The 21,954-nt window shown below is 35.4% G+C and overlaps 1 protein-coding gene and 2 pseudogenes across 3 annotated transcripts; 1 reads left to right on the plus strand and 2 right to left on the minus strand.

Annotated features, from left to right (window-relative positions):
• The first annotated feature begins 840 nt into the window (after nt 1–840).
• On the plus strand, nt 841–5,068 carry LOC143565453 (malate dehydrogenase [NADP], chloroplastic-like; annotated as a pseudogene). The gene is made up of 14 exons (XR_013141077.1): nt 841–1,027; nt 1,113–1,209; nt 2,280–2,366; nt 2,430–2,514; nt 2,587–2,768; nt 3,360–3,430; nt 3,531–3,620; nt 3,720–3,820; nt 3,876–3,978; nt 4,062–4,184; nt 4,273–4,341; nt 4,423–4,491; nt 4,579–4,632; nt 4,784–5,068. The product of XR_013141077.1 is annotated as a malate dehydrogenase [NADP], chloroplastic-like (transcript).
• A 277-nt stretch (nt 5,069–5,345) lies between these two features.
• On the minus strand, nt 5,346–9,776 carry LOC143565447 (NAC domain-containing protein 78-like; annotated as a pseudogene). Its single transcript, XR_013141076.1, has 6 exons — nt 9,541–9,776; nt 7,952–8,229; nt 6,672–6,862; nt 6,106–6,579; nt 5,921–6,029; nt 5,346–5,830 (listed from the first exon to the last, which is right to left on the minus strand). The product of XR_013141076.1 is annotated as an NAC domain-containing protein 78-like (transcript).
• A 7,647-nt stretch (nt 9,777–17,423) lies between these two features.
• On the minus strand, nt 17,424–21,264 carry LOC143565448 (NAC domain containing protein 50-like). The gene is made up of 4 exons (XM_077052412.1): nt 21,040–21,264; nt 19,183–19,454; nt 18,912–19,097; nt 17,424–18,115 (listed from the first exon to the last, which is right to left on the minus strand). Exons 1-4 carry the CDS (start codon nt 21,242–21,244, stop codon nt 17,663–17,665), a joined length of 1,116 nt encoding a protein of 371 aa, XP_076908527.1. The 5' UTR covers nt 21,245–21,264; the 3' UTR covers nt 17,424–17,662.
• Nucleotides 21,265–21,954: the final 690 nt, after the last annotated feature.

The following is a 21,954-nucleotide window of genomic DNA, read 5'->3' on the forward strand; positions in this document are numbered from 1 at the left end:
GAAGACAAAAAGTGACTTCATGTGGCCAAGTGTAAAACACGTTACTAAAACGCCATATTAACTAAATAAAATGCTCATTTCTCACTTTCCTGTCACACATGTTCAACACTTATGGATAAAAATGAATTTAAACCTTGGAAATTTATGTTATGGACAGGTGTTCGAATATGAGACCAAAATTTTAAAAAGCTTTCATTAGCTCAAGATAGATGCAGTATGATTGTATAAAGTAATATAGGGGTCTGATTACGTAAACCATTCACATAAATATTTTATTATTAAACAGCGTTTGATATATATGAATGACATGTGAAATAGAAAGAGAGAGAATGAAAAAATAGATGTTCGGTTGGCTAATAAAACGGAATTAACGATACACAAGGAATCTCGTTCCATCAAAACCATTTATTCATATCCTTCTTCTTCTTCTTTCACCCTACTCTCTCGACAACACCAGCTGACAACCACCACTACCTGACACACAACACCTAACCGCCTCCACCTGATCACCAGCGCTACCACCACCACCACCACCGTCGCCATTGTCACCATAGCCACCACCATTGTCGCTGTCTGACCATCACCGTCATCTCCCGTGCCACCATCACCGTCATCACTGTAATTTTTTTATTTTGATAATTATTTTTTTATTTTGAGATAGGAATACATATTATTTCTATTTCATTTCTATTACGATTCGAGGGTAAAACTTAATTAGACGAAAATAGTCCATACAGAGAAAGATCTTAAAGTGGATTGAGTGAAGGTGACACGTGTCATGCGCATATCCTCTGATTCTCCCTCCAAAAAGTTTGTCTATCATAATAACACCTTACCTCCTTCACTCTTCACTGTGCTTCAATGGCGGTTGCAGAGTCAGCCCTGCGTACACCAAAACCCATTTCACAAACTCAAACCTCTCATATGTTTCATCTTCATCTCGTCTTGCCAACCACCGCCGTATCGGTTTCCGGCATCTTTCAAGATCTCCAGTTCCGTCGGCAATTCGTTGCTCTGTCACTTCTGAGTAAGCTTAGCTTGTTTTGTTTTATTTTCAAATATTATTATATTATATTATTTGTGACTGATGAGTTGTTAATATAATATGAAAGCCAAGTTAAAGCACCGGTTGGTTCAGTTGATGCTAAAGATCCCAAACTCAAGCCGGAATGTTTCGGTGTCTTCTGCCTTACTTATGATCTCAAAGCTGTAAGCTTTATTTCATAACCCCTACTTTCTTATTACTTATTTTATGTCATACATGATGATGATAACTTATGCTTGTATATTAATCAACTATATATAATTCACTTCTTTTTAATTCAAACCGTAGCTTTCGTCCCTTGTCCCTGCGCAGTAACTTATCAACGCCAAATAACTATAACTTTGTTTTCAGTGGGATCGGTTTTGCCATTCAAAAGCTGCGTAGCTTGTTTCCCACTTACCTGCCTCTATGTTGTAATAATCGGATCCTTTTGTTCAGTATTAAAGCTAATGAGTTTCAAGATTAAACTTTCAAAAATAAAAAAAGAGAAAATAACAATAAACGTATTAACGATAAACCAAATATTGATTACTATAAAAGGTAACAAGCTCGGCTAACGACCTCTAAAGCTAGATGTTTGAAGCCAGTGGCGAAGCTTGTATGAAAACGCACGGTGGGGAATCAATACGCATAAAAAAGTTTCATAAATGGGGGCTGGGCTCAAAATTTTCAGACGAAAACGTCTAAATTTACACTACATATACAAATTTTCAAACAAAGTGTAGCAAATAAACCAGTATCATCACCTTCATTCTTTTGTGTTCTCGTCCTTTGGGTTATTCTTCATTGATTCTTGCTCCGGTTTTAAATTCAGGGTCAGTGTTTGATTCTTGCAGATTGTTGTAGCATTTGTTGTTCTGGTTTTTAAAATTCAGTGTCATGCCTGATTTATTGATCAATCATGATTCACCTTTTTAAATATAAAGCCGTAGAGGTCTAACTGAATCACAAAATAATGAGATAATGATAAGACGTCAATAACTATTTTAATATTTGATAGAATACAATAATGGCTAGCAAATGATGTCAAATAAACTTAAAAGATAAATGATATACTAAATAATAGTAACTATGATAGATAATAAACTCGGCTAACACCGGATAGAATAATAAGTTGATTATTAGTAGTATTAGTTTTAGTAGTTGAATTCCCAACTTTGATTAATTTTGAAAGACTCATAATATGTAATTGGACAAGGTCTGATGTGTATTTTGTGTATTCGTGCATTATCAGGAAGACGAAACAAAATCATGGAAGAAGATGATTAATGTTGCAGTTTCAGGTGCAGCCGGGATGATATCCAATCATCTACTCTTCAAGGTAACAATTCTTATATTAGTTTAATACTAGGACAAAGACTCATGATTGAAAGTTTGATTGCAGCTTGCATCCGGTGAGGTTTTTGGCCCGGATCAACCTATTGCCCTGAAACTTTTGGGATCCGAACGATCATTTGAAGCACTTGAAGGTAGCATATTGTGTTTGTTTAAAATATTACATCTGCAAACGTAAACTTATATAATTTATGCTGATGTTGCAGGTGTAGCTATGGAACTTGAGGACTCTTTGTACCCATTGCTAAGAGAAGTAAGCATTGGCATAGATCCGTATGAGGTGTTCCAAGATGTAGAATGGGCACTTTTGATTGGCGCAAAACCTCTAGGACCAGGAATGGAAAGAGCGGGTTTGTTGGATATTAACGGCCAAATCTTTGCTGAACAGGTTTCTTTATGTAATTTTTAGTGAATATTCTAACAAACCAACATATTTTCTTATTTTGCACGGAAAAGTTACTTGACATAATTTTGGTATATTAAAGTCATAAACTTGTAAAAAAGTACAGGACAAAGTCTTTTGACCCAGTTTTGGTATATTAAAATTTTGTTTGGACCCTCGTCTATAAGTTTGTTTGGACCCTCGCATGCACGTAGTTGTTAAAAAGCTTAAAATAGTGACTTGTTACCCCTATAATTTGTTACAGTGACATAAAAAGAGTTTTGCACACAAAAAAATTATACCATTATATTTTGACCAGTTTAAGATGTAACATGTAAGTAATTATTTTTTTTTAAAAAAAATTACATGTAACTGCATTTGAGACAAGTTTAGATACTTTGATATACCGAAATTAGCTTGAGAGACTTTTTGTGTATGTTTTACAAATTTAGAGACGTTAATATATCAAAATTAGGTTTGAGTGACTTTTCTTGCAAAATAAAAAGTTATGGTGTTTTTTATGATATTTACTTGAAGTAATTAATAAAATTCTGTATAATCATATAATTTAATTGAAATATGGCATAAATGACACAGGGAAAAGCTCTTAATGCAGTTGCTTCGCCTAATGTAAAAGTTATGGTGGTGGGAAATCCCTGTAATACCAAGTACGGAAAACTTGCTTCTATAAAGTTTGACTTTGTATAAGTCAAATGTGTATCTATGTTTTGACTTTTAATATTCTTCTTGCATGTTGTTTGTTTGCAGTGCTTTGATCTGTTTGAAAAATGCTCCAACATACCCGCGAAAAATTTTCACGCGTTAACTAGATTAGACGAGAATAGAGCAAAATGTCAGGTATCAAATACTGTTTAATTTTATAATGTCTTGAAAACCAGATGAACTAGTCAGGTTTTGACTTTGACCAAGTTAACGAATTTGTTATTCTTTCTGCAGTTGGCTTTAAAAGCCGGCGTTTTCTATGATAAAGTTTCTAACGTCACCATTTGGGGAAACCACTCGACCACTCAGGTTATCGAATGTTTTCTTTTATATATGTTTTCGGTTTTATGTTTGTGTGTTTGTTTGCTGAATGTGATTTGTTTGTCTTAGGTTCCGGGATTTTTTAAATGCTAAAATACATGGGATTCCTGTCCCGGAGGTTATTAAGGACAGGAAATGGTTAGAAGAGGAATTTACTAATGTGGTTCAGACTGTAAGTGCGGTTTAACTATGTCATCGAGCGTGTATACTGTATTTTACTTTTTTTGGTTCTAATTGTCGGGAAATGCTATGTAGAGAGGCGGAGTTTTAATTAAAAAATGGGGAAGATCTTCAGCTGCATCAACCGCTGTTTCTATTGTGGATGCAATAAGATCACTTGTAACACCGACACCCGAGGGTGATTGGTTTTCAACCGGGGTAAGTTTATTGTAACCATGATACATGCAATGCATGTTTTTTAAATTGAAATAGTTTCAGGCTAAATCTTTACAATGAAAATATGCAGGTTTATACGGATGGAAATCCTTATGGAATAGCAGAGGGTATTGTTTTCAGCATGCCTTGCAGATCTAATGTTAGTAAAAACCACATGTTTTTTGTTCTTCATATATTATGCAATTTTGAATTCCATTTAAAACAAAATTTACCTTGGCAGGGGGATGGTGATTACGAGTTTGTCACAGATGTGATATTCGATGACTATCTTCGTAAAAAGATTAAAAAGGTAATCGACATCTCAACTTTTGATGTTTTAGTTACTTTTTTCAGTGAAATTTGATACTAAAGTTGCGGTTGCATTTTTATTTTTCAGTCTGAAGACGAGCTGCTTGCCGAGAAGAAGTGTGTAGCACACTTAACAGGGGAGGTAAGTACAATGTTAACGTTGGTTTGGCGACATGTCTAAATGGGCTGGATGAATTTGCCAACAATTATAACTAATGCAAATAAATTGACTTTACGAGCCAAAAATTTGAAACTTGGTTAAGTTTCTAATTGTATTTTTCTTAATAATTCAGGGAATCGCTGTCTGTGATCTACCCGAGGATACAATGCTTCCTGGAGAAGCGTAGAGGAAAACATATAGTCAGTGATCAAAAAATTATCTTGGCATACCATCATCACAATACTGAATTATTCAGCAAACAGAATTAGAATCATGTTTATGCATAATATCGTATTCTTACTGTCAATAATGGGCACTTTATGCCACTTTACTAGTTTAAGCTATTTGTAATTCTGTTGACCGATTTGGTCAAACTTGAGAACACATGTATGCAACATGATAAGTATTCTGTTTTTATGTGGTTCATATTCACAAAATCATTGTTAACTTGTTATAAAATATCTGTGCAATCATTCATTTTAGAAGCAATCCAAATCAACCGGTCCCATGAATAGTCGACTAGACAGATTTGGTCTCTCCTGGCCGGAATCAACCCCGTCCCAACACACGATAGGCTGCAGGGATGTCATCTCAACACCAAAACTCCCCACACACATACATGGGTATTCGGGGTACCAAAAGATTTACGCGTACAGTACAAAATTATGCTTACAATACAAAACCATAGCATATGATATAGTTAAAATCTCAAGTCTGGAATAACATTTCCACCAAAGTTGATATTTTTAAACTTACTTAAAACCAAGCAAACATGGCATGTTAGGTCCATAACACTTTTAATTAGTTATTATAGATAGAATACTCTCAGCTTATGAATGACCTAGAATAGACTAAACTCCCGATCTTGAAGCTGAAACAAAGCACATGTAGAACCAACCACGCAGCGCACCAGCATTGACCACCTTCCCGGATTGATATGCGCTGATATCTCTTTGACCTGGCCCAAAGGAGACTACAATGTTGACTTGAGTGTGCTTGCCCAGTGGCAAGTCAACTACACCCCCTTTGAAGAAGGCATTGCTGAAAGTAACATTGACTGCACTTGAAGCTTGAGAGGCAGAAGTCATGTATTTTGTAGGGAACTCTGACGCTAACGCGGGTGGAGCTGAAATGTTGCCTAACATGTAACTCGCCTTTTTGAGAAACGGGTATGCAATATCTGTTTGACCAATTTGACCCGTTAGAGTTTGTAAAAAACAAAGATGGCAATAATCCGATTCCGCTAATTCATAAGCAAATTTCTCCTTACCTGTTTCTTGAACTGGATTCTCTTTCTTTGAAGAGGAGGCAATCTTGTCATTTTGCCCTTCAAAGGGCTGGCTTGATTCATACACTTGATGAATTCCTTTATTCATATTCTGACAACAAAAAAAGGAGCAAATTGAGAATGTCAAAGACAGAGTAACAAAAAAAATTTAGTCTAAACGTTACCACCTCAAGATTTAACATCGAATCAGGGAGAGCGTTCTTGTTTTCAACTGAATTAAAAGTGTACTGGAAGTTGTCAACATCTGGATTAAACAATGTGGTATACTCATTAACCATATCAAAGCCAGAATCCCTGTCCACTGCGTTCTTAAAATCATCAGCTTGAAAGAACAAGCTATCATCAAGTGGAAAGTCAATATCAATAGCATCAAAATATGGTTCATCAAGCAAAAACTCCATGCCAAAATCCATGGTACTGCTTGATTCTCCAATATACCCTTGGCTCACAGATCCAGCATGAACCTCAGTCTGCACAGACGGATCAAACAACTGGGACCCGTCACTTTTGTCAGCCTGAGATTCATATCCACCTGCAACCACCACAGACTTTTGTGGGCCATCAGTCACTTCTGCAGATACATCACTGCCATTGGTTAACAGAAGGGGATTATCTTCCCTTGGCATAGCTGTCTTAAGAATCTGAAAAAAGAGACAACATTGTATGCTAAAAAATAATTCTTTTTCATAAACATTAGCCATGAAATTATGAATATAGTATAACGGGTGCAAACCTGCTCAATATCATTAGCATCTAGATAGGAATCCTTATCAGCAGGCAATTCCTCAGTATGATTTTCCAGTTGGGAACAAATGCGAACTCATCATTTTCCCATTCCTCTTCAACAAATGGTGCCCCATATTTTTCACCATACTTTGGTCCTGTACCACTTTTTTGAAATATCCTACAGAGTACAAAAGCATCCTGCAGACCAAAATACAGCATAAAAGAGGTCAAACGGCAGTTATCAGAATCATATGCAAAGAGAGGCACATGTCACCAAATATTAATCAAACTTATTGTTCAATATTTCAATGTCTGTCCTTTAGCATATGACATGAACCTGTAGTACTTGGTTATATATGTTGATGTGGCATCCCAATTGTGTAACATAGTTGACATGGCATGTGAAATGTCAATCTTATACAACTGATGACGCGATGTCATGCAAGCTGTTTTACACAATTCGCAAGCCATATCAGCATACGCAGCAGGTAATATAGGCTGCACATGGCTTGCATCGAACCAAACGAATACGTACGTAGCATGTTCGTGTTCACTCATTTAACTTTAACCAAACAAACGACTGAACACGAACTGTTTTGTTGTTGGTCTTCGTTCGTTAAGAAAATGAGTGTGCTCATGCTTGTTTGTTAATAGTATACACGAGCAACTCACAAACGTAGCTGAACATAGATGAACAAACATAATCGAGGGATACCAATGAAAAGTAATCAGTCTGTTAGGGCAACAAAATTCATAAAACTAGACTAAGTTATGTTGAGTGATATTTTAATACTATAAAACTAGACTAAATTGTAATTGGTAATTCTCTCTAAAAACTAAATTATACTCAACCTAAAGAATTTAAAATGAACACAAAAACCAACAAAATTAAATAAACGCAAACTGGCAAACACAACGAAAGAACATAAACGAGCGTACATGAACGAATGTAACAGAGTGTTCACGAACATAAATGAACGAATGAGACTTGTGTTCATGTTCACTCATTAAACTATATATAAAAAGAATTGTTCAGTAAACGAACTTCGTGCCAAAAAATCGGTTCATTAAAGGACTAGCTGCACTTCACAAATTTAGCTGAGTTGTTAAAAAATTAAACCTAGTGAGTTTAGTGACCTAAGAAGAAAAATAGTGAAACTTGATTACTCTTTAGTCACTTTCCCAACAAAAACTAATGAACACGCAAATCATAATACAACAAGCTATATAAATATGAAAATACACAACAAAGAATGACAAAAACAATCACAATCAACGACCCGTCACCTGCACGATTCCAGCCTTCTGAAGCTCCTGATCAATGAGCCTATATTCATGCATAACCCAGTTTGTCCTCTCACCTTTTGGGGCCCGCCCGTTATGGTACACCAATGTTTTCTTCATCCCAACTTGTTGAGACCTATGGTGCACCACCCGGTCCTTTCCAGTAGTCTTCCAGTACCTCTTCACAGTAGCCCGGTTCGTTCGGGACCCATTCCCATATTTCTTGTCTCGGACACTGAAAAAGTACCATTCCAAGTCTCTGCTCTTCAGCTTGGACAACCCTAAAACCCATAATTCACAAAATCAAACAAGTACATAACTATAATATATGATTTGTGTGTATACTAATCAATGATCATTAAGTTAATTTCATAAAACATGAATAAACCGAAAAAACTGATCCGAAATCGAATAAACCAAACCGAAACAAAAACTTGACAGTTTGGTTTTATATTTTTGTAAAATCCAAACTTCCGGTTCACTTTCGGTTTTGCATGTAATAAAAAACGAAAAACGGAACCGAACTTATAAATTTTTAATTTTTATCATAGTTATTAAAAGCTCTCGCTTCTTGCGCCTAGGCCCATTTTCCAGGCAAGGCCCTATATATGCGCTTCTAGTTCCTACGCCTCGCTTCTTGAAGTTGATGACACCTCTATTGGTATTAATGACGGATCAAGAACAATGGTCATTTGAACCTTTACTATTAATTACCTTTTGAACTTCTGGTTTTCATTTTTAAACATTTGGGTATTTGAATTTTCAGTACTTTAGTTCGAACAATTTGTTATTCAAGTTTTGGAACTGCATTTGAATCTTGACAACTTTTGGTACTAATTAGATGATCTTAAATATTATATAATATCTTTTGTTTATATTATACAAAGAATAGTATCATTTTTCTAACACATAATACATTTTAATTCTTTCTATTTCGCTTCTATGCGCCTTGCACCTAGGCACCAGGCAAGACCCAAGCGCCTTTGATAACTATGGTTGTTATATGAATTTTAACTAAATATATAATAATTAAGCATATACTTTAGCCCAAATCATAACAATCAATTAATTATCAACTAACAAAAAAAAATTAAGCCAAAATTCATTATTTTCTGTCAAAATCTTTTTTTCTGGCCCAAACATTTCAAGCTCAAATGACAAAACCGTAAAAAACTAAACCTTACCCAAACCTAACAGTTTTCAAAAACTCAAAAACCGAACCTTGGGTTCTTGGTTCGCTTTTAGCCCAAAACCGACACACGCACACCCCTAATAATCATTAAACCTAAACAAAAAACTTCAAGAGGTAGAAAGTAAATTAAGTAATTATACAACACACGCACACCCCTTTCAATTACGAATTTTAAGTACTTATAATAATAATTAAATCATCATTTTGGCCCAAATTATTAATTAACAAAATGATTTAAGCCAAAATTCATTATTTCGGTAAAAAAAAAAAAACTAAACCCAATAGTTTTCATTTTTCAAGAACTCAAAAACCGAAACTTCGATTCTTGGTCCTTAACAATTACTAAACCTTAAAAAAAATAAAAAATAAAAAAAAGTTAAGAGGTGAATAGAGAATTGACCTGGAAGATCCCAGGGCTCCACTTTGTAGACGTCAACATCCGAAATCGCATCGAACCGGAACGGCTTGCCGCAAACCTTACGGCGGAGATAGTATCGTACGAGTTCTTCATCGGTGGGATGAAACCTAAAACCAGGAGCGAGAGAAGAAGCTGCTGCTGGTGTGGAGTCAGTGATCGCTAATGCCATAAAACGAGTGGTTGAAAGGCTATTGAATTGAATAAAGGAACGACCTTTGCAGTAATATTATTAACTGATGAGGAATTGAAGAATTAGGGTTTCAATTGTGAGGGTTTTGTTGCCATTGACGGTGTCCCATTTGGGGAAAACGAAATTGGGTTTACGGTTGGTAGGGTTTTATATTTGCGGGAAATTACGCAGTCGCGGCTTGGTTTGGGTCACAAGGGTCAACCGTCAATGCAGAAGACACGGTACTCTATTAGGTTTGTATTTTGTTATTGTTTTTTTGTTTTCGGTGATGGCGGAGCCAGCAACTTTTTTTTCATGGGTTCGGAATTTTTTGTTGCTTACTTTTTTCTGGTGTCAAAGTTTTCGGGGGGTCGATCATTCGGTTAGATAAATAAAATGCAATATCACTATCATAACAAAAATATATCGTATAGTATTTAATAAAATACAAAATCATTAAATAAAAAGACATTGCATATTATAATTGTTCCTTACGTGTTTTCATGTTTTGAAAAATATCTTCAATCGCGACTTTGAAAAGAACTCATTCTCAAAATAACGAATACAATACAAGCATCATTCATATAATCGTCACCCAAATGATAACGCAAATCCGACTTCACATGCTTCATTGAAGAAAAACATTTTCTCAAACGTTAGACCAACAGGTATTAGTTGTTGCCGATGGTTGAAACCTTGAGGCGAATGGCGAAGGCGATGAAGCAATGGTCATCTGGTCGATAGAAAGAAGATGATCGGTTGCTGATTCGACGGTTGATGTTTTTATTTGTTTATTTATATATTTTTTATTTAGGTATTATGTTTAAAAATGTTAATTGGGTTGGGCTTATTGATCCATTCTATGAGTATTTTGGGCTTTTTATTAATCTATATATGGGGTAATAGGGTATTATTGGCCCATTATACAATGTTTGTTAATAATTTTTACAGTTTTTTAAAGGCTTTTTATATTTTATAAAAAGAATATTCGTTGTTATAATACTTTTTTAAAACGATAATGGGTTCGCTCGCCGAAAAAGAATTGGTTCGCTCGTTAATTCAACACTATAGGTTATATATAAAACCGAAAAGAACCGGGTTCGGCCGAACCTGGTGGTGAAAGTGTTGCTCCACCACTGGGTGGTGTAATTGTAGGGGTGAGTTAACGTATAATAATTGCTTAACATGCATTAGGTACGTGAAATACGTTCAGTGTTAAAAACCAACAATGTTCATGTCAAATTTCCAACTCTAAAACGTTCAGGCTTAAATCTTGATACATTCAAGGTTAAAACCCATCACTCAAAACTCATAATTGATCGATTGAAGCTTCAAATTGATGACTAATTAGAACAATTTCAAGGTTAATTGATCAATTAGGTTCAACAATTTCAATTTCAAATGGTCAATTTGATCAACCGGCATCTGAGCAACGATTGATGGTTGTCACGAAAGAAGATGGTGTTCACAACGTTAGATGATGGTCGTGACGGTGGACGGAATCATTGGATGGTGATGGATTGCTGAACGGTGATGGTGAAGGTGGACGAAATCGATGGGAGCTGAGGTGGACGAAGACCGGCTCGCGAAGTTGTGATTTTAGGGTTAGCGTGTTATTGAAAATCGATGTTTCAGAGTGTCGCGTACCTATTGTACGATAAATGACGATAAATGATTAATGTATCGGATCATTTATCATAATAATTGTAAATATGATAATAAATGTTTTAAATTAAACTAATATATTTACTCGCGCGCTTTGCCACCCGTGGCAACGTTTCTCATGCGTATGATGTTTTTTCCTATGTTTACATTTTGCAAAATGCCAATTAAAAAACTTCTAATAAATTCATATTTACAATGAAATCAAGGCTGTATTGAAATGAAGAAATATTGCGAGAAAGCATATTCCGATAAACCAACGTCAAGAAAAGAAAACAACAGCAAGAAAAATATGAACAAAAAGGGACATATAACATGGGAAGTACAATTCCACGTGAAAGACAACTATAAGAATATATAAGACCAGCAATACAGCTGATGCAACAAAGGAAGTATAACATAGGGATGAGCTCGGATGGTACCGGTACCGATCCCAAAAATTTGAAATATTTGGTACTGGTACCGAAATGTTCGGTTTGGTGTCGATATCGGTACGATACCGGTATTTCGAGCAAAATGCGGGAAATACCGATACATACCGAACGGTACCAGTTAAGTACCGTATCGATACCGAAAACTTGAAACTTTGTACCAATTCGGTACTGACAGTACCAGTATCGAAAACGCTTATCCCTATTACACTATGCTAGAAATATATACAAATGGTTTTTAGTATAGAAAATAGAAATAAGTTGAAGTCCTAACTATCCATAAGGAAGTTAATTTCTCTTTACATATGTACAAAAATAAGTGGCTAGTTTTCATAAATACTTATTTTTATGGGTAAACTACCATTTGCTTTTTAATATATATATATATATATATATATATATAGGGGATGGTTCATGAGAGAAATGAGATTACTGTGAGAAATGAATATGGGTCACTACTTTTATTTTATGTTTTAAATGCTTAAAGATAAATGAGGAAAGTATTAGTGCATGTTCTCTCTTCAATTAATATAACTAATAAATATAATAGTTATCTATTCAATTAACATAATTAATCAAATTATTAAAATTGGAAAATAATAAGAATTCATTTATTTTTGTAACTTATTTATTCTCTCTTGAATTTTTTATCCTACACAAATACAATTTATTCATACATTAAAATTTCTTTCTATCCAAAACCAATTTCTTCCAACTCAATATATTAATATCCATCAACACGTAGTTACACTGTGATGAATAGTACAAAAAACTATCTTATACGTGTTTGCATTAAATATCAACAAAAAAATACACAACCTACTCAAAAACATATAACCTGCACTTGTTCTAATAATAAGAAAACTTATAACCTACACACGAAAAACATATAACCGACACACAAAATTCAGCATCAATAAACTACACACTCACACGAAAACGTATAACCTACACACGAAAAACATATAACCTACACTCGAAGATTTTATCTAGTATCCTACACAAATACAATTTATTCATATATATTAATTTTTTTTCTATCCAAAACCAATTTCTTCCAACTCAATATATCAATATCAATCAACACGTAGGTACATTGTGATGAATAATACAAAAAACTATCTTATATATGTTAGTATTAAATGTCAATAAAAAATATACAACATAAACAAAAACATATAACATATATTTGTTCTAAGAAGACAGAATTACAAATTTTGTCCTTTAAAATAAGACGAATTACGGTTCGTGTCCTTTTCTAAGTTTCCTTGCAGGCGGTGTACTTTAAACTTTTTTTTCCTACAAGTTATGTCCTTTACGCTAACTGGGTTAGAAAAACTCTGTTAAATCCCATCACGTGAGAAGCATGTGAGGGTAGTTTTGTCTTTTTGCCTACCCTTCTTCTTCTTCTTCTTCATGTCATTCACAGGCGCTGTTATCAGAACCTACTTTATTATGGTTTCAAGCTTTAACGTCTCAGTAGTTTCACACCACCTTGAAATCTCGGAAGCTGCCGGCATCACATCACGAGGCTCTTCAAGATCCCCAATCTCCGAACACTGAATCACCAAACCACTCGAGGTCAGTCCACCCTACAGTCGCCACACATAACCCCGTTATCCCTTCACGAATCCATCACTTCTTCTCAGTGGCATTTCGTCGAACACTTGGCAGACACCCTCACACCCACCACAATCTCCACCACCCTTCACAACCTCCGCTCACACCCACCTCTAGTCCTCAAATTCACCCAATATTTCAAACACCATCATCAATCACCATCATCAATCACCAACCAATTCTCCATCACAGGCTAAGAAAAATCCACCCTAAACACCCCCGCCGGACTCACCACCACCACCACCGGAATCAATAGCCATGAGTGGTGGCCGGAAAACCGACTGTAGCCGCTGCTGTACACCCCCTAAACACCCCTGCCGTAGATGCTGGTGGCCGGAAAACCGACAATAGCCATGGTTTAGATTCAAGAAATAAACCCTTTTGGATTCAAGACAACAAATTTCCAAACAAATCACAATGGTTTTTGTTGTTTGATTTTGTTTTTTTCTGTTAAAGGTTGTGGATTCTGTAGATTTGTCACTAGGGTTCCGCTTAATCGGAACTAGGGTTTGAAATTTGGGGCTTTTTTTCCGGGTTTGATTCCGGTGACAAATCAAAAAACCCTAATTCCGGTAGTATGTGTATACTGCGATGAATAATATAGACATATGCATAACGAAATGAAATGAAATAGAAATAGAAAGAAGCTTATATTATATACCTGAATGATGTTGAGCAGAATTGATGAGAGAAGAAAGTGTGTTGAAAGACCAAGAAGAAGAAGATCTTGCAGATCGAGAGAGAGAACTGATCTGTACAGGTGATTCCGGTGGTGGTGGTGGTGAGTCCGGCGCCTGTGATTGATGATGGTGATTGATGATGGTGTTTGCAGGTACAGGTGAAAAGACAAAAATGCCCTCACATGCGCCTCACGTGAGGGCATTTAACTGAGTTTTTCTAACCCAGTTAGCGTAAAGGACATAACGTGTAGAAAAAAAAAGTTTAAAGTACACCGCCTGCAAGGAAACTTAGAAAATGACACGAACCGTAATTCGTCTTATTTTAAAGGACAAAATTTGTAATTCTATCTTCTAAGAATAAGAAAACATATTACCTACACACAAAAAACATATAACCTACACACGTATATGATATGTGTATCATAATTAGAGAGTGATTTATTATGGTTATATTAGTTGTATTAATTGAAGAGAAAGAATGCATTTATTGTTGCATTTACATTTTTTTCATTTATTTTTAGACATTTAAAACCTAAAATAAAACTAGTGGCCCATATTCATTTATCATATTTCTCACAGTAATTTCATTTTTTTCTTGAACTTATATATATATATATATATATATATATATATATATATATATATATATATATAATAGTTATGATTGGTATAAGTCAGTTAAAAGAGTGCACTAAAAGATTTGTAGTTGAAACTGGCACCGTTGGTCCAAACTAAGCATATTTTTTTAAGAAAACCGGGATCGGTACGGATAAAGTACAAAGCTCATCCATGTGAAGTGGTAATGTTTTAACTTATAGAATTAAAAGTATAGACTATGGAGTGTATGAGAGCATTCTCATCCCACCCCTCATTTTATGTGAGGGGTGTTTTTATAATTTAGAGAGTGATTCAGGGTGTTGTGAGTGAAGAGTGTTTATATTTTAGGGAAAGTAGTGATTTTTCTGTATATTTGAAAAGTTACTGTTCATCCCCTATAATTTTTTAATATATTTTGAGAGTGGTTGTGAGTGAAGGAAAGAGAAAAGGTAATGATAAAAAGTATAAAAAGTATTATTTAATTGAAATGGAGAGAGAAAATAAAGTAAGTTTTAGTGTAATTTTTGGTTTGGAGATAGGGGGTGGGATGAGAATGCTCTAAGTTGGTTGATTAAAAAAAGTCAAAGGGTCCTTTCCAATGTGGTATAGTAATAGGAAACTTGGGTTTCTCAATGGAGAACCAAGTTCAAACCCCACTTACAACACTTTGGAGGGAGCATGGGTGGCTCAATAAAGGAAGATTGAGATCTTTGTGATCTCCAGTTCGATCCTGAGACCGTCTGGGTTTTACCAATAGTGGGCCATTGGGTAGGTGGTTTTCCCCAAAACTGAAGATAATTTGAAGGGGCTTAAGGGCTTCGTACGGCTGAGTTGGGCCAGCTGGTGGTGACCTTTTGCCACTGGGTCACCCCGTACGAAGTACCTAAACAATTCTCTGTTTATTGGCCGTTAAAAAAAAGTCAAAGGGTCTTTTTAAGGAATTGAATTTTGAGAAAATTATAACTTCTATGAAAGTTTGTATGATGTTTTGTGTGTAAATTTATTGAGACATTAAAAGGTTATCAATCGACAAAATTGTCTTTTTATGCCCTCCTTTTCTTGCTATGCCCCTTCAATCAACATTAATATGCACAACTATGCATCGCTACAACTATATATCCTCTCAGTGCGTTGACTTTGTGCTTAACAACCTAATCACTCTACAGTCTTCATCCTCTCTATAACATCCCTAATTGTATACTTAGGGGCTTCTACAATAAATAGAAGTGTTTTTGCGAGAATGTAGAAACTAAAAACATTTGAAAACAATTGACTATTACCAGAATTAGTGGTGGGTTGTATTTAGAGGTCGTCCATGCCCTAATAGGTAGGATTAGAAAACAGACTTGAACCACAAGAAAATCCAAAGCATTCGGGATGTTTATCCAGATAAAGATCCAAGAGATTAGTTTAAAAAAATACGGGCTTGAGAGGGGGGCTGTTTTAGGTGATACCCATCTATGTAAACCTAAGTACCCGCGTCGAAACCAAATATATTAATATACTACAAACTAAAAATAATAAAATATACCGTGTTAAAGCTATTTTGAAATTATTAACATTAAATAATTGTTGGTATTTGGTTGAATATTTTATATTTCAAGTAAGCTTTTGAAGAAAATTTAAGATTGGGTTTAAGGTAATGAATATCCCAATGGGCACTTTTAAACCATATAAAAACCATAAATTGGTATACCCACAAACACTATAGACGTTGACTAATAGGTAGTCTTGCAAAAATTAGTTAGCCGGCTATTTACATACTTCCACAGCCAATGAAAACCGGTTAGATTATTACCTGTACCGGTTAACCAGCATGTGAAAACCCGTAACCTATGGGATTTTAATTGGGTACCCAAATCATCCTTACGTGATCGATTGGATTAAAATTTCGCCAAAAGTTTGTATTCTTTTCGTATCCAAATTCAAATTTTGAGGTTTTAGCTATTTTATTATCTTGATTTGTTGCACTTTGATGATTTTATGATTTTAGATGAATTGTTGCACATGCCATCCCGACCCAAATCCATAAAACAAAACACAACCCCCAACAGTCATCCACCACAAGATCCAGCCTCATCAATAATTCCCTTTATGGTCATTTTTAACACTATTTCACCAAGACACCACTATTTTTTTCTTCTTTTTTTTTTTTTACTTAACACAAGCCACACCCTTTAGTTGTTTACCGTTTCTTTGGTTTCATAGAATGATAGTAAAAGAGACCTCCAACCATTACTTTCTTTCTATACAACAATTAGTACCTCTCTTTGACATGGTCCATTACTCTCCCACGACCACTAAACATGAACACACTGTCTTCTCACATGTTTCACATCCAGGGAGACTATTCCACCACCATCACAAACTTGCAATTTAAGAAATGCATAATTTTAACTATTACGAACACTCTTTGATGCATTAATCGTGGACGAAAGGAGAACTCCGCACTTAACATAATTGATAGAAGTAATTCAAGCCAAAATGAAATCCAAAAACTACTCACGGAAAAGAAACAATCTGTTGCAATTTCAACACCTTTAGCTTTAGCTAAAGTGCTAAACACAATAATGTAAATCTTTGAAGTCTCAAGAGTTCAAAAGGTGCACTATCATTATTTCTTCTTTTCTCCAACAATGTCCCTGCGGAAAATCAAAAGGATGAACTCCGAGCATTCAAAGTATAATTACCAACTGACGAACCAAATGTTTAAAACACGAGTCTGCTAGAAATCATTGCCGATTAGCATGTTACAAGCGTCACAAATGATACCATACAACACAGTCCCAGCAACATTACTACTCCAAAAGGTCCAAAACATTAAGACTTAAAAATAAAAGCCGAACACTACATAACCCATTTAACCAGTCTCGACACAGCTTTATTCGCCTAGACACGACACCAAACTACACATTACATTGAGCCCGCACCCCTACCCTAACTACCTACCCACCGGTCCTTAACCCACCATTCTCCTTGGTCAAATCCTCAATCCGCGACTGAAGAATATCGATCATCGCCTGGGCTCGCATCACTTCAATCTTCAAAGTCTCTTTCTCCATTGATACGTTAAGAATCTCGTTCTCCAAATTACTTATGAACTTTAAGTAACCCGGTGGCACGGATTTCTCGAGGGTTGCAGCATCAAAAGACGGGAGTGAGGTTGGTTGGTGACATTCTTTGGCTTCAATTGACTCAAGTAATGGAAACTCTAGTAGCGCTCGTCTTGGATCTTGACTCGTGGTGGTCGAGTCTTCTGAACCGTTGGCATTGCTGGAGTTCGGGTCACTTGGCTTTGATCGCTTGTTGTGGAATAAAGAGAAGGTTTCCAGCTCAGGTTCACTGTTCAGAGGTGGGTCTTCGGATCGTTCACGCTTGCAAACAAACGGAATGGCTTCCTGTCAAAGTAAAATATAAACGAGTTACGAAAGTTATGGTGGTCCAAACTGAACCTAATAAGCGTAATTCAACTTGGTATGTGTTTACAGCCATAACCGAACAAAATAAACGCAATACCGCACTTTGACCTCAGGGTATGCACAAAACCGAGATAGTTGACCCATAACTCAAATATAACTGGCGTAACCAAAACAAACCGAACCCAATAGAAGACTGACGGTGTGGTTTTATGATTTAAGACCGATTACTCAGTTCAGTGTCGATTTTGCTATCAACCAACGTTCAACTTGGTTTGTGTTTCCGGCCATAACCGGGCCCAATAAATGTATTAATACCCCAAAGTTTTCAGGCCTAAATTCATTATTTCGAGACAATTCTGGCCAAAAATTTCAGGCCCGTATTTACTATCTTGGGCCATTTGTCGACCCAATATTTTAGGCCCAGATTCTTCATTTTGAGCATTTTTCCGGCCCAGAATTTTAAAGCCCAAGTGGTAAAACCAAAAACAAAGAAAAACAAAACCTAACCCATTGTGAAACCCGAAAACCTAAAAGACCGAAACTGAACCCAGTGTAAAAACAACTGGAAACACCAAAACCATATGTTTCAAGAAAATCAATATTTCGCTTTTTAGTTTAGGTTTGAGCTCAAAACCGACTCATACTTTGACCGAAACCCATTTTGTTCAGACCCCTATTGACCCAAACCGAGCCACGCGTTTTGCCAAGCTTAACCACACTTACAAAAAAGCCCAACTTCTAGATATCAAACCTACAAAATGATAATAAAATATACCTGCACACTATCATTCCCTTCAGCCCGTGTCTTGTCACCATTAGTCAAATCATCATCACCTTCACCACCAGGAACCATAAGTGCTGCATCATCGGTCCATTCCTCCTCAAGAAACGGTGCATAGCGGTCCCCATTCGGTGGGCCCAACCCGCTCTTTTGGAAAATCCTGCAGAGCACAAACGAATCCTTTTCCCCACCACCCAACAACCAACCCAATAAGTTAAACATCCCAAAACAAACCGATTTAAAAACAATGAAGAACGACTTAAACCTGTGTAACACGAATCAATTCATTATCCAAAAGTCGATACTCATGCATGACCCAATTGGTTCGTTTGCCATCCGGCGCCCGCCCACTATGGAACACGAGGGTTTTCTTCATCCCAATTGTCTCTGACTTGTGGCGCACGCATCGGTCCTTTCCGGTTGCTTTCCAGTAGCCTTGACCGGTGGCTCGGTTCAACCGTGAACCGTTCCCATATTTCCTATCTACCGGGCTAAAAAAGTACCATTCTTGGTCTCTTGTCTTCAATGATGAAAAGTCTAAAACACCCACAAAAATTAAGTAACTTAGCTTCATCATAGAATTTAGAAATGTAAAAACTGTAAATTTCCCAAAAATCTGGCACAAACCCTAAAAAAACTGCAACTTGGGGAAATTTGTGTTCAATAAGTGTAATTTACAGATCAAGTTTGAAACTTTTTCTTCCATTTCACATCAATCGACTAAAATTAAAAACTTGTTCTTGAAGTAATTGCAAAAAAGTTTGAATTTTTAAGTCACCTAATAAAAAGTTTGCTTAAATTCAAATCACCTAATAAAAAGTTTGCTTCAAAATTGATAAAACATCACTTAAATTGACTGCAAAAACATCTTCAAATCGCTTTTACTTTTTTCCCATCATTTCACATCAATTACCAAAAATAAAAACTTGTTCTTAAAGCAACTGCAAAAAAGGCTGAATCTTTAAGTAACCTAACAAAAATTTTATGCAAAAAATTAACAAATACCACTGAAATTGGCTACAAAAGCATGTTCCAATCGCTTAACAATCAATTAATACGAAGAAAATCAAAACAAATTAGGGAAAAAAAATAAAAAGCATGAAATTAACAGTAAATTTCATTAATCCATTGCAAATCCTAAAAAACTGCGAATTTGGGGAAATTTATATAAAATTTATGTTCAAGAAATGTAGTTTACAAGTCAATTTTGCATTTCCCCCCCTTCATTTCACATCAATTTACCAAACTTAGGAACTTGCTCTTAAAGCCACTGCAAAAAATATTGAATTTTTAAGCAACCTAATAAAAATTTTGCTTCAAAGTTGATGAACACCACTGAAATTGACTTCAAACACAATTTCCAATTGCATAAAAATCAAAAAATATAAACAAAATCAAAGAAAAAACAGAAATGAAAAGCACCAAAGTGTAAATTTTCCATAAATCTAACACAACCCTAAAAAAATTAAAATTTGAAAAAATTTACGTTAAATTCATGTTCAAGAAGTGTAATTTACAGGTCAAGTTTGCATTTTTTTCCCTTCATTTCATATCAATTCACCATAATTAAAAACTTGTTCTTGAAGCAACTGCAAAAAGATTGAATTTTAAGTAACCTAATAAAAACTTTGCTTCCAAATTGATGAGCATCACTGAAAATGACTACAAAAGCATGTTCCAATTGCTTAACAATCAGATAATATAAACAAAACTAAAAAAAACACAGAAATGAAAAAAATCACAAAATTAAGTGAAAATTCCCCATAAATCAACCACAAACCCTAAAAAAATAAAAAATAAAAAATAAATTGGGGAAATTTAAATAAAAATAATGCTCAATAAGTGTAATTTACAGGTCAAGTTTGCCTTTTTTTTCCAATTCATTTCGCATCAATTCACCAAAACTAAAAACTTGTTCTTAAAGCAACTGCAAAAAAGATTCAATCTTTAAGTAACCTGCCAAGAAAAAAAAAGTACCCTAAAACAAAAATTTTAACTAAAAATTAATAAACAAAATAACCCCAAATCAAACAAAAACCCAGAAATGAAAACCACATAATCAACTAAACCTTAATCACAAAAAAAAAAAAAAAACCCAAGATTAATTATAATGAATCCATACCGGCGAGTTCCCATGGTTCAGATTTATACACATCAATCTCCGTGACAGCCTGAAACCTAAACGGCTTCCCACAGGCCTTGCGTCTCAAATAGTACATCACAAGCTCCTCATCGGTGGGGTGGAACCTGAACCCAGGTGCCAACGACGTCGGCGGCGGCGGTGCGGCGGTTGCCGGCGTTGGTACGGCGACGATTTCTTGACCCATGTGAGTAAATTGGATCTGCAACAGGTGGGTGTTGTATAAGATTAAAAAGGGTACATGAATAAGATTTAAGATTGTGGGTGAAGTTATGGTTGCCCGTGAGTTAAGAAAGGTCCGGTGAATGGATGCTTGGTGGACACGGGAATCGAAAACGGAGGGAGACAAAAGATGTGTGTTTATATATCATATCATATCATATGGGTATGCTATACAGGATATATTATTAGAGGATGCAATATTATTAATGTTTGTTTGTGTGGATGGTAATCATCATCTTTACTTCCTTGGTGGGTTTTTCTTTTCTTTTGCTTTTTCTTATGTGTTAGGGTTTTCTTTTTTTATTATAAGTTTTTTTTTTTTTCGGGCAGGAAGTCTATGACTTTTGGGAAACTTATACTACTATTGTAATGTGTTTACATAACTTGAGAATTCAGGTTTTGCTCATGTTCTTGTTTCTAAGGGTAAAAGATTTTCTTTAGTTTTTTTCTTTGGTGGTAGAAGGTTTTATCTTGTTCAGTAATTATGTTATTCTTGTTTGGATCGAATATGAACAGTCTATAGAAGATGAAAGAAGATAGACAAGGAATCAAAGACAAAACTAAAAAAGATGTTTTAAATCTTTATTTTCTCAAACTGCTCTTTTTATTCTCTTCAAACTGGTGAGCAATTACCAGCCATGATGAACAAGCCACCTACATCTCTTCCAACAACCC

The sequence above is a fragment of the Bidens hawaiensis genome, unplaced genomic scaffold (genome assembly GCF_021521415.1).
Source record: "Bidens hawaiensis isolate Kalapana, Puna unplaced genomic scaffold, B.hawaiensis_p1.1 tig00022340_1, whole genome shotgun sequence".
NCBI classification, from domain to species: domain Eukaryota; kingdom Viridiplantae; phylum Streptophyta; class Magnoliopsida; order Asterales; family Asteraceae; genus Bidens; species Bidens hawaiensis.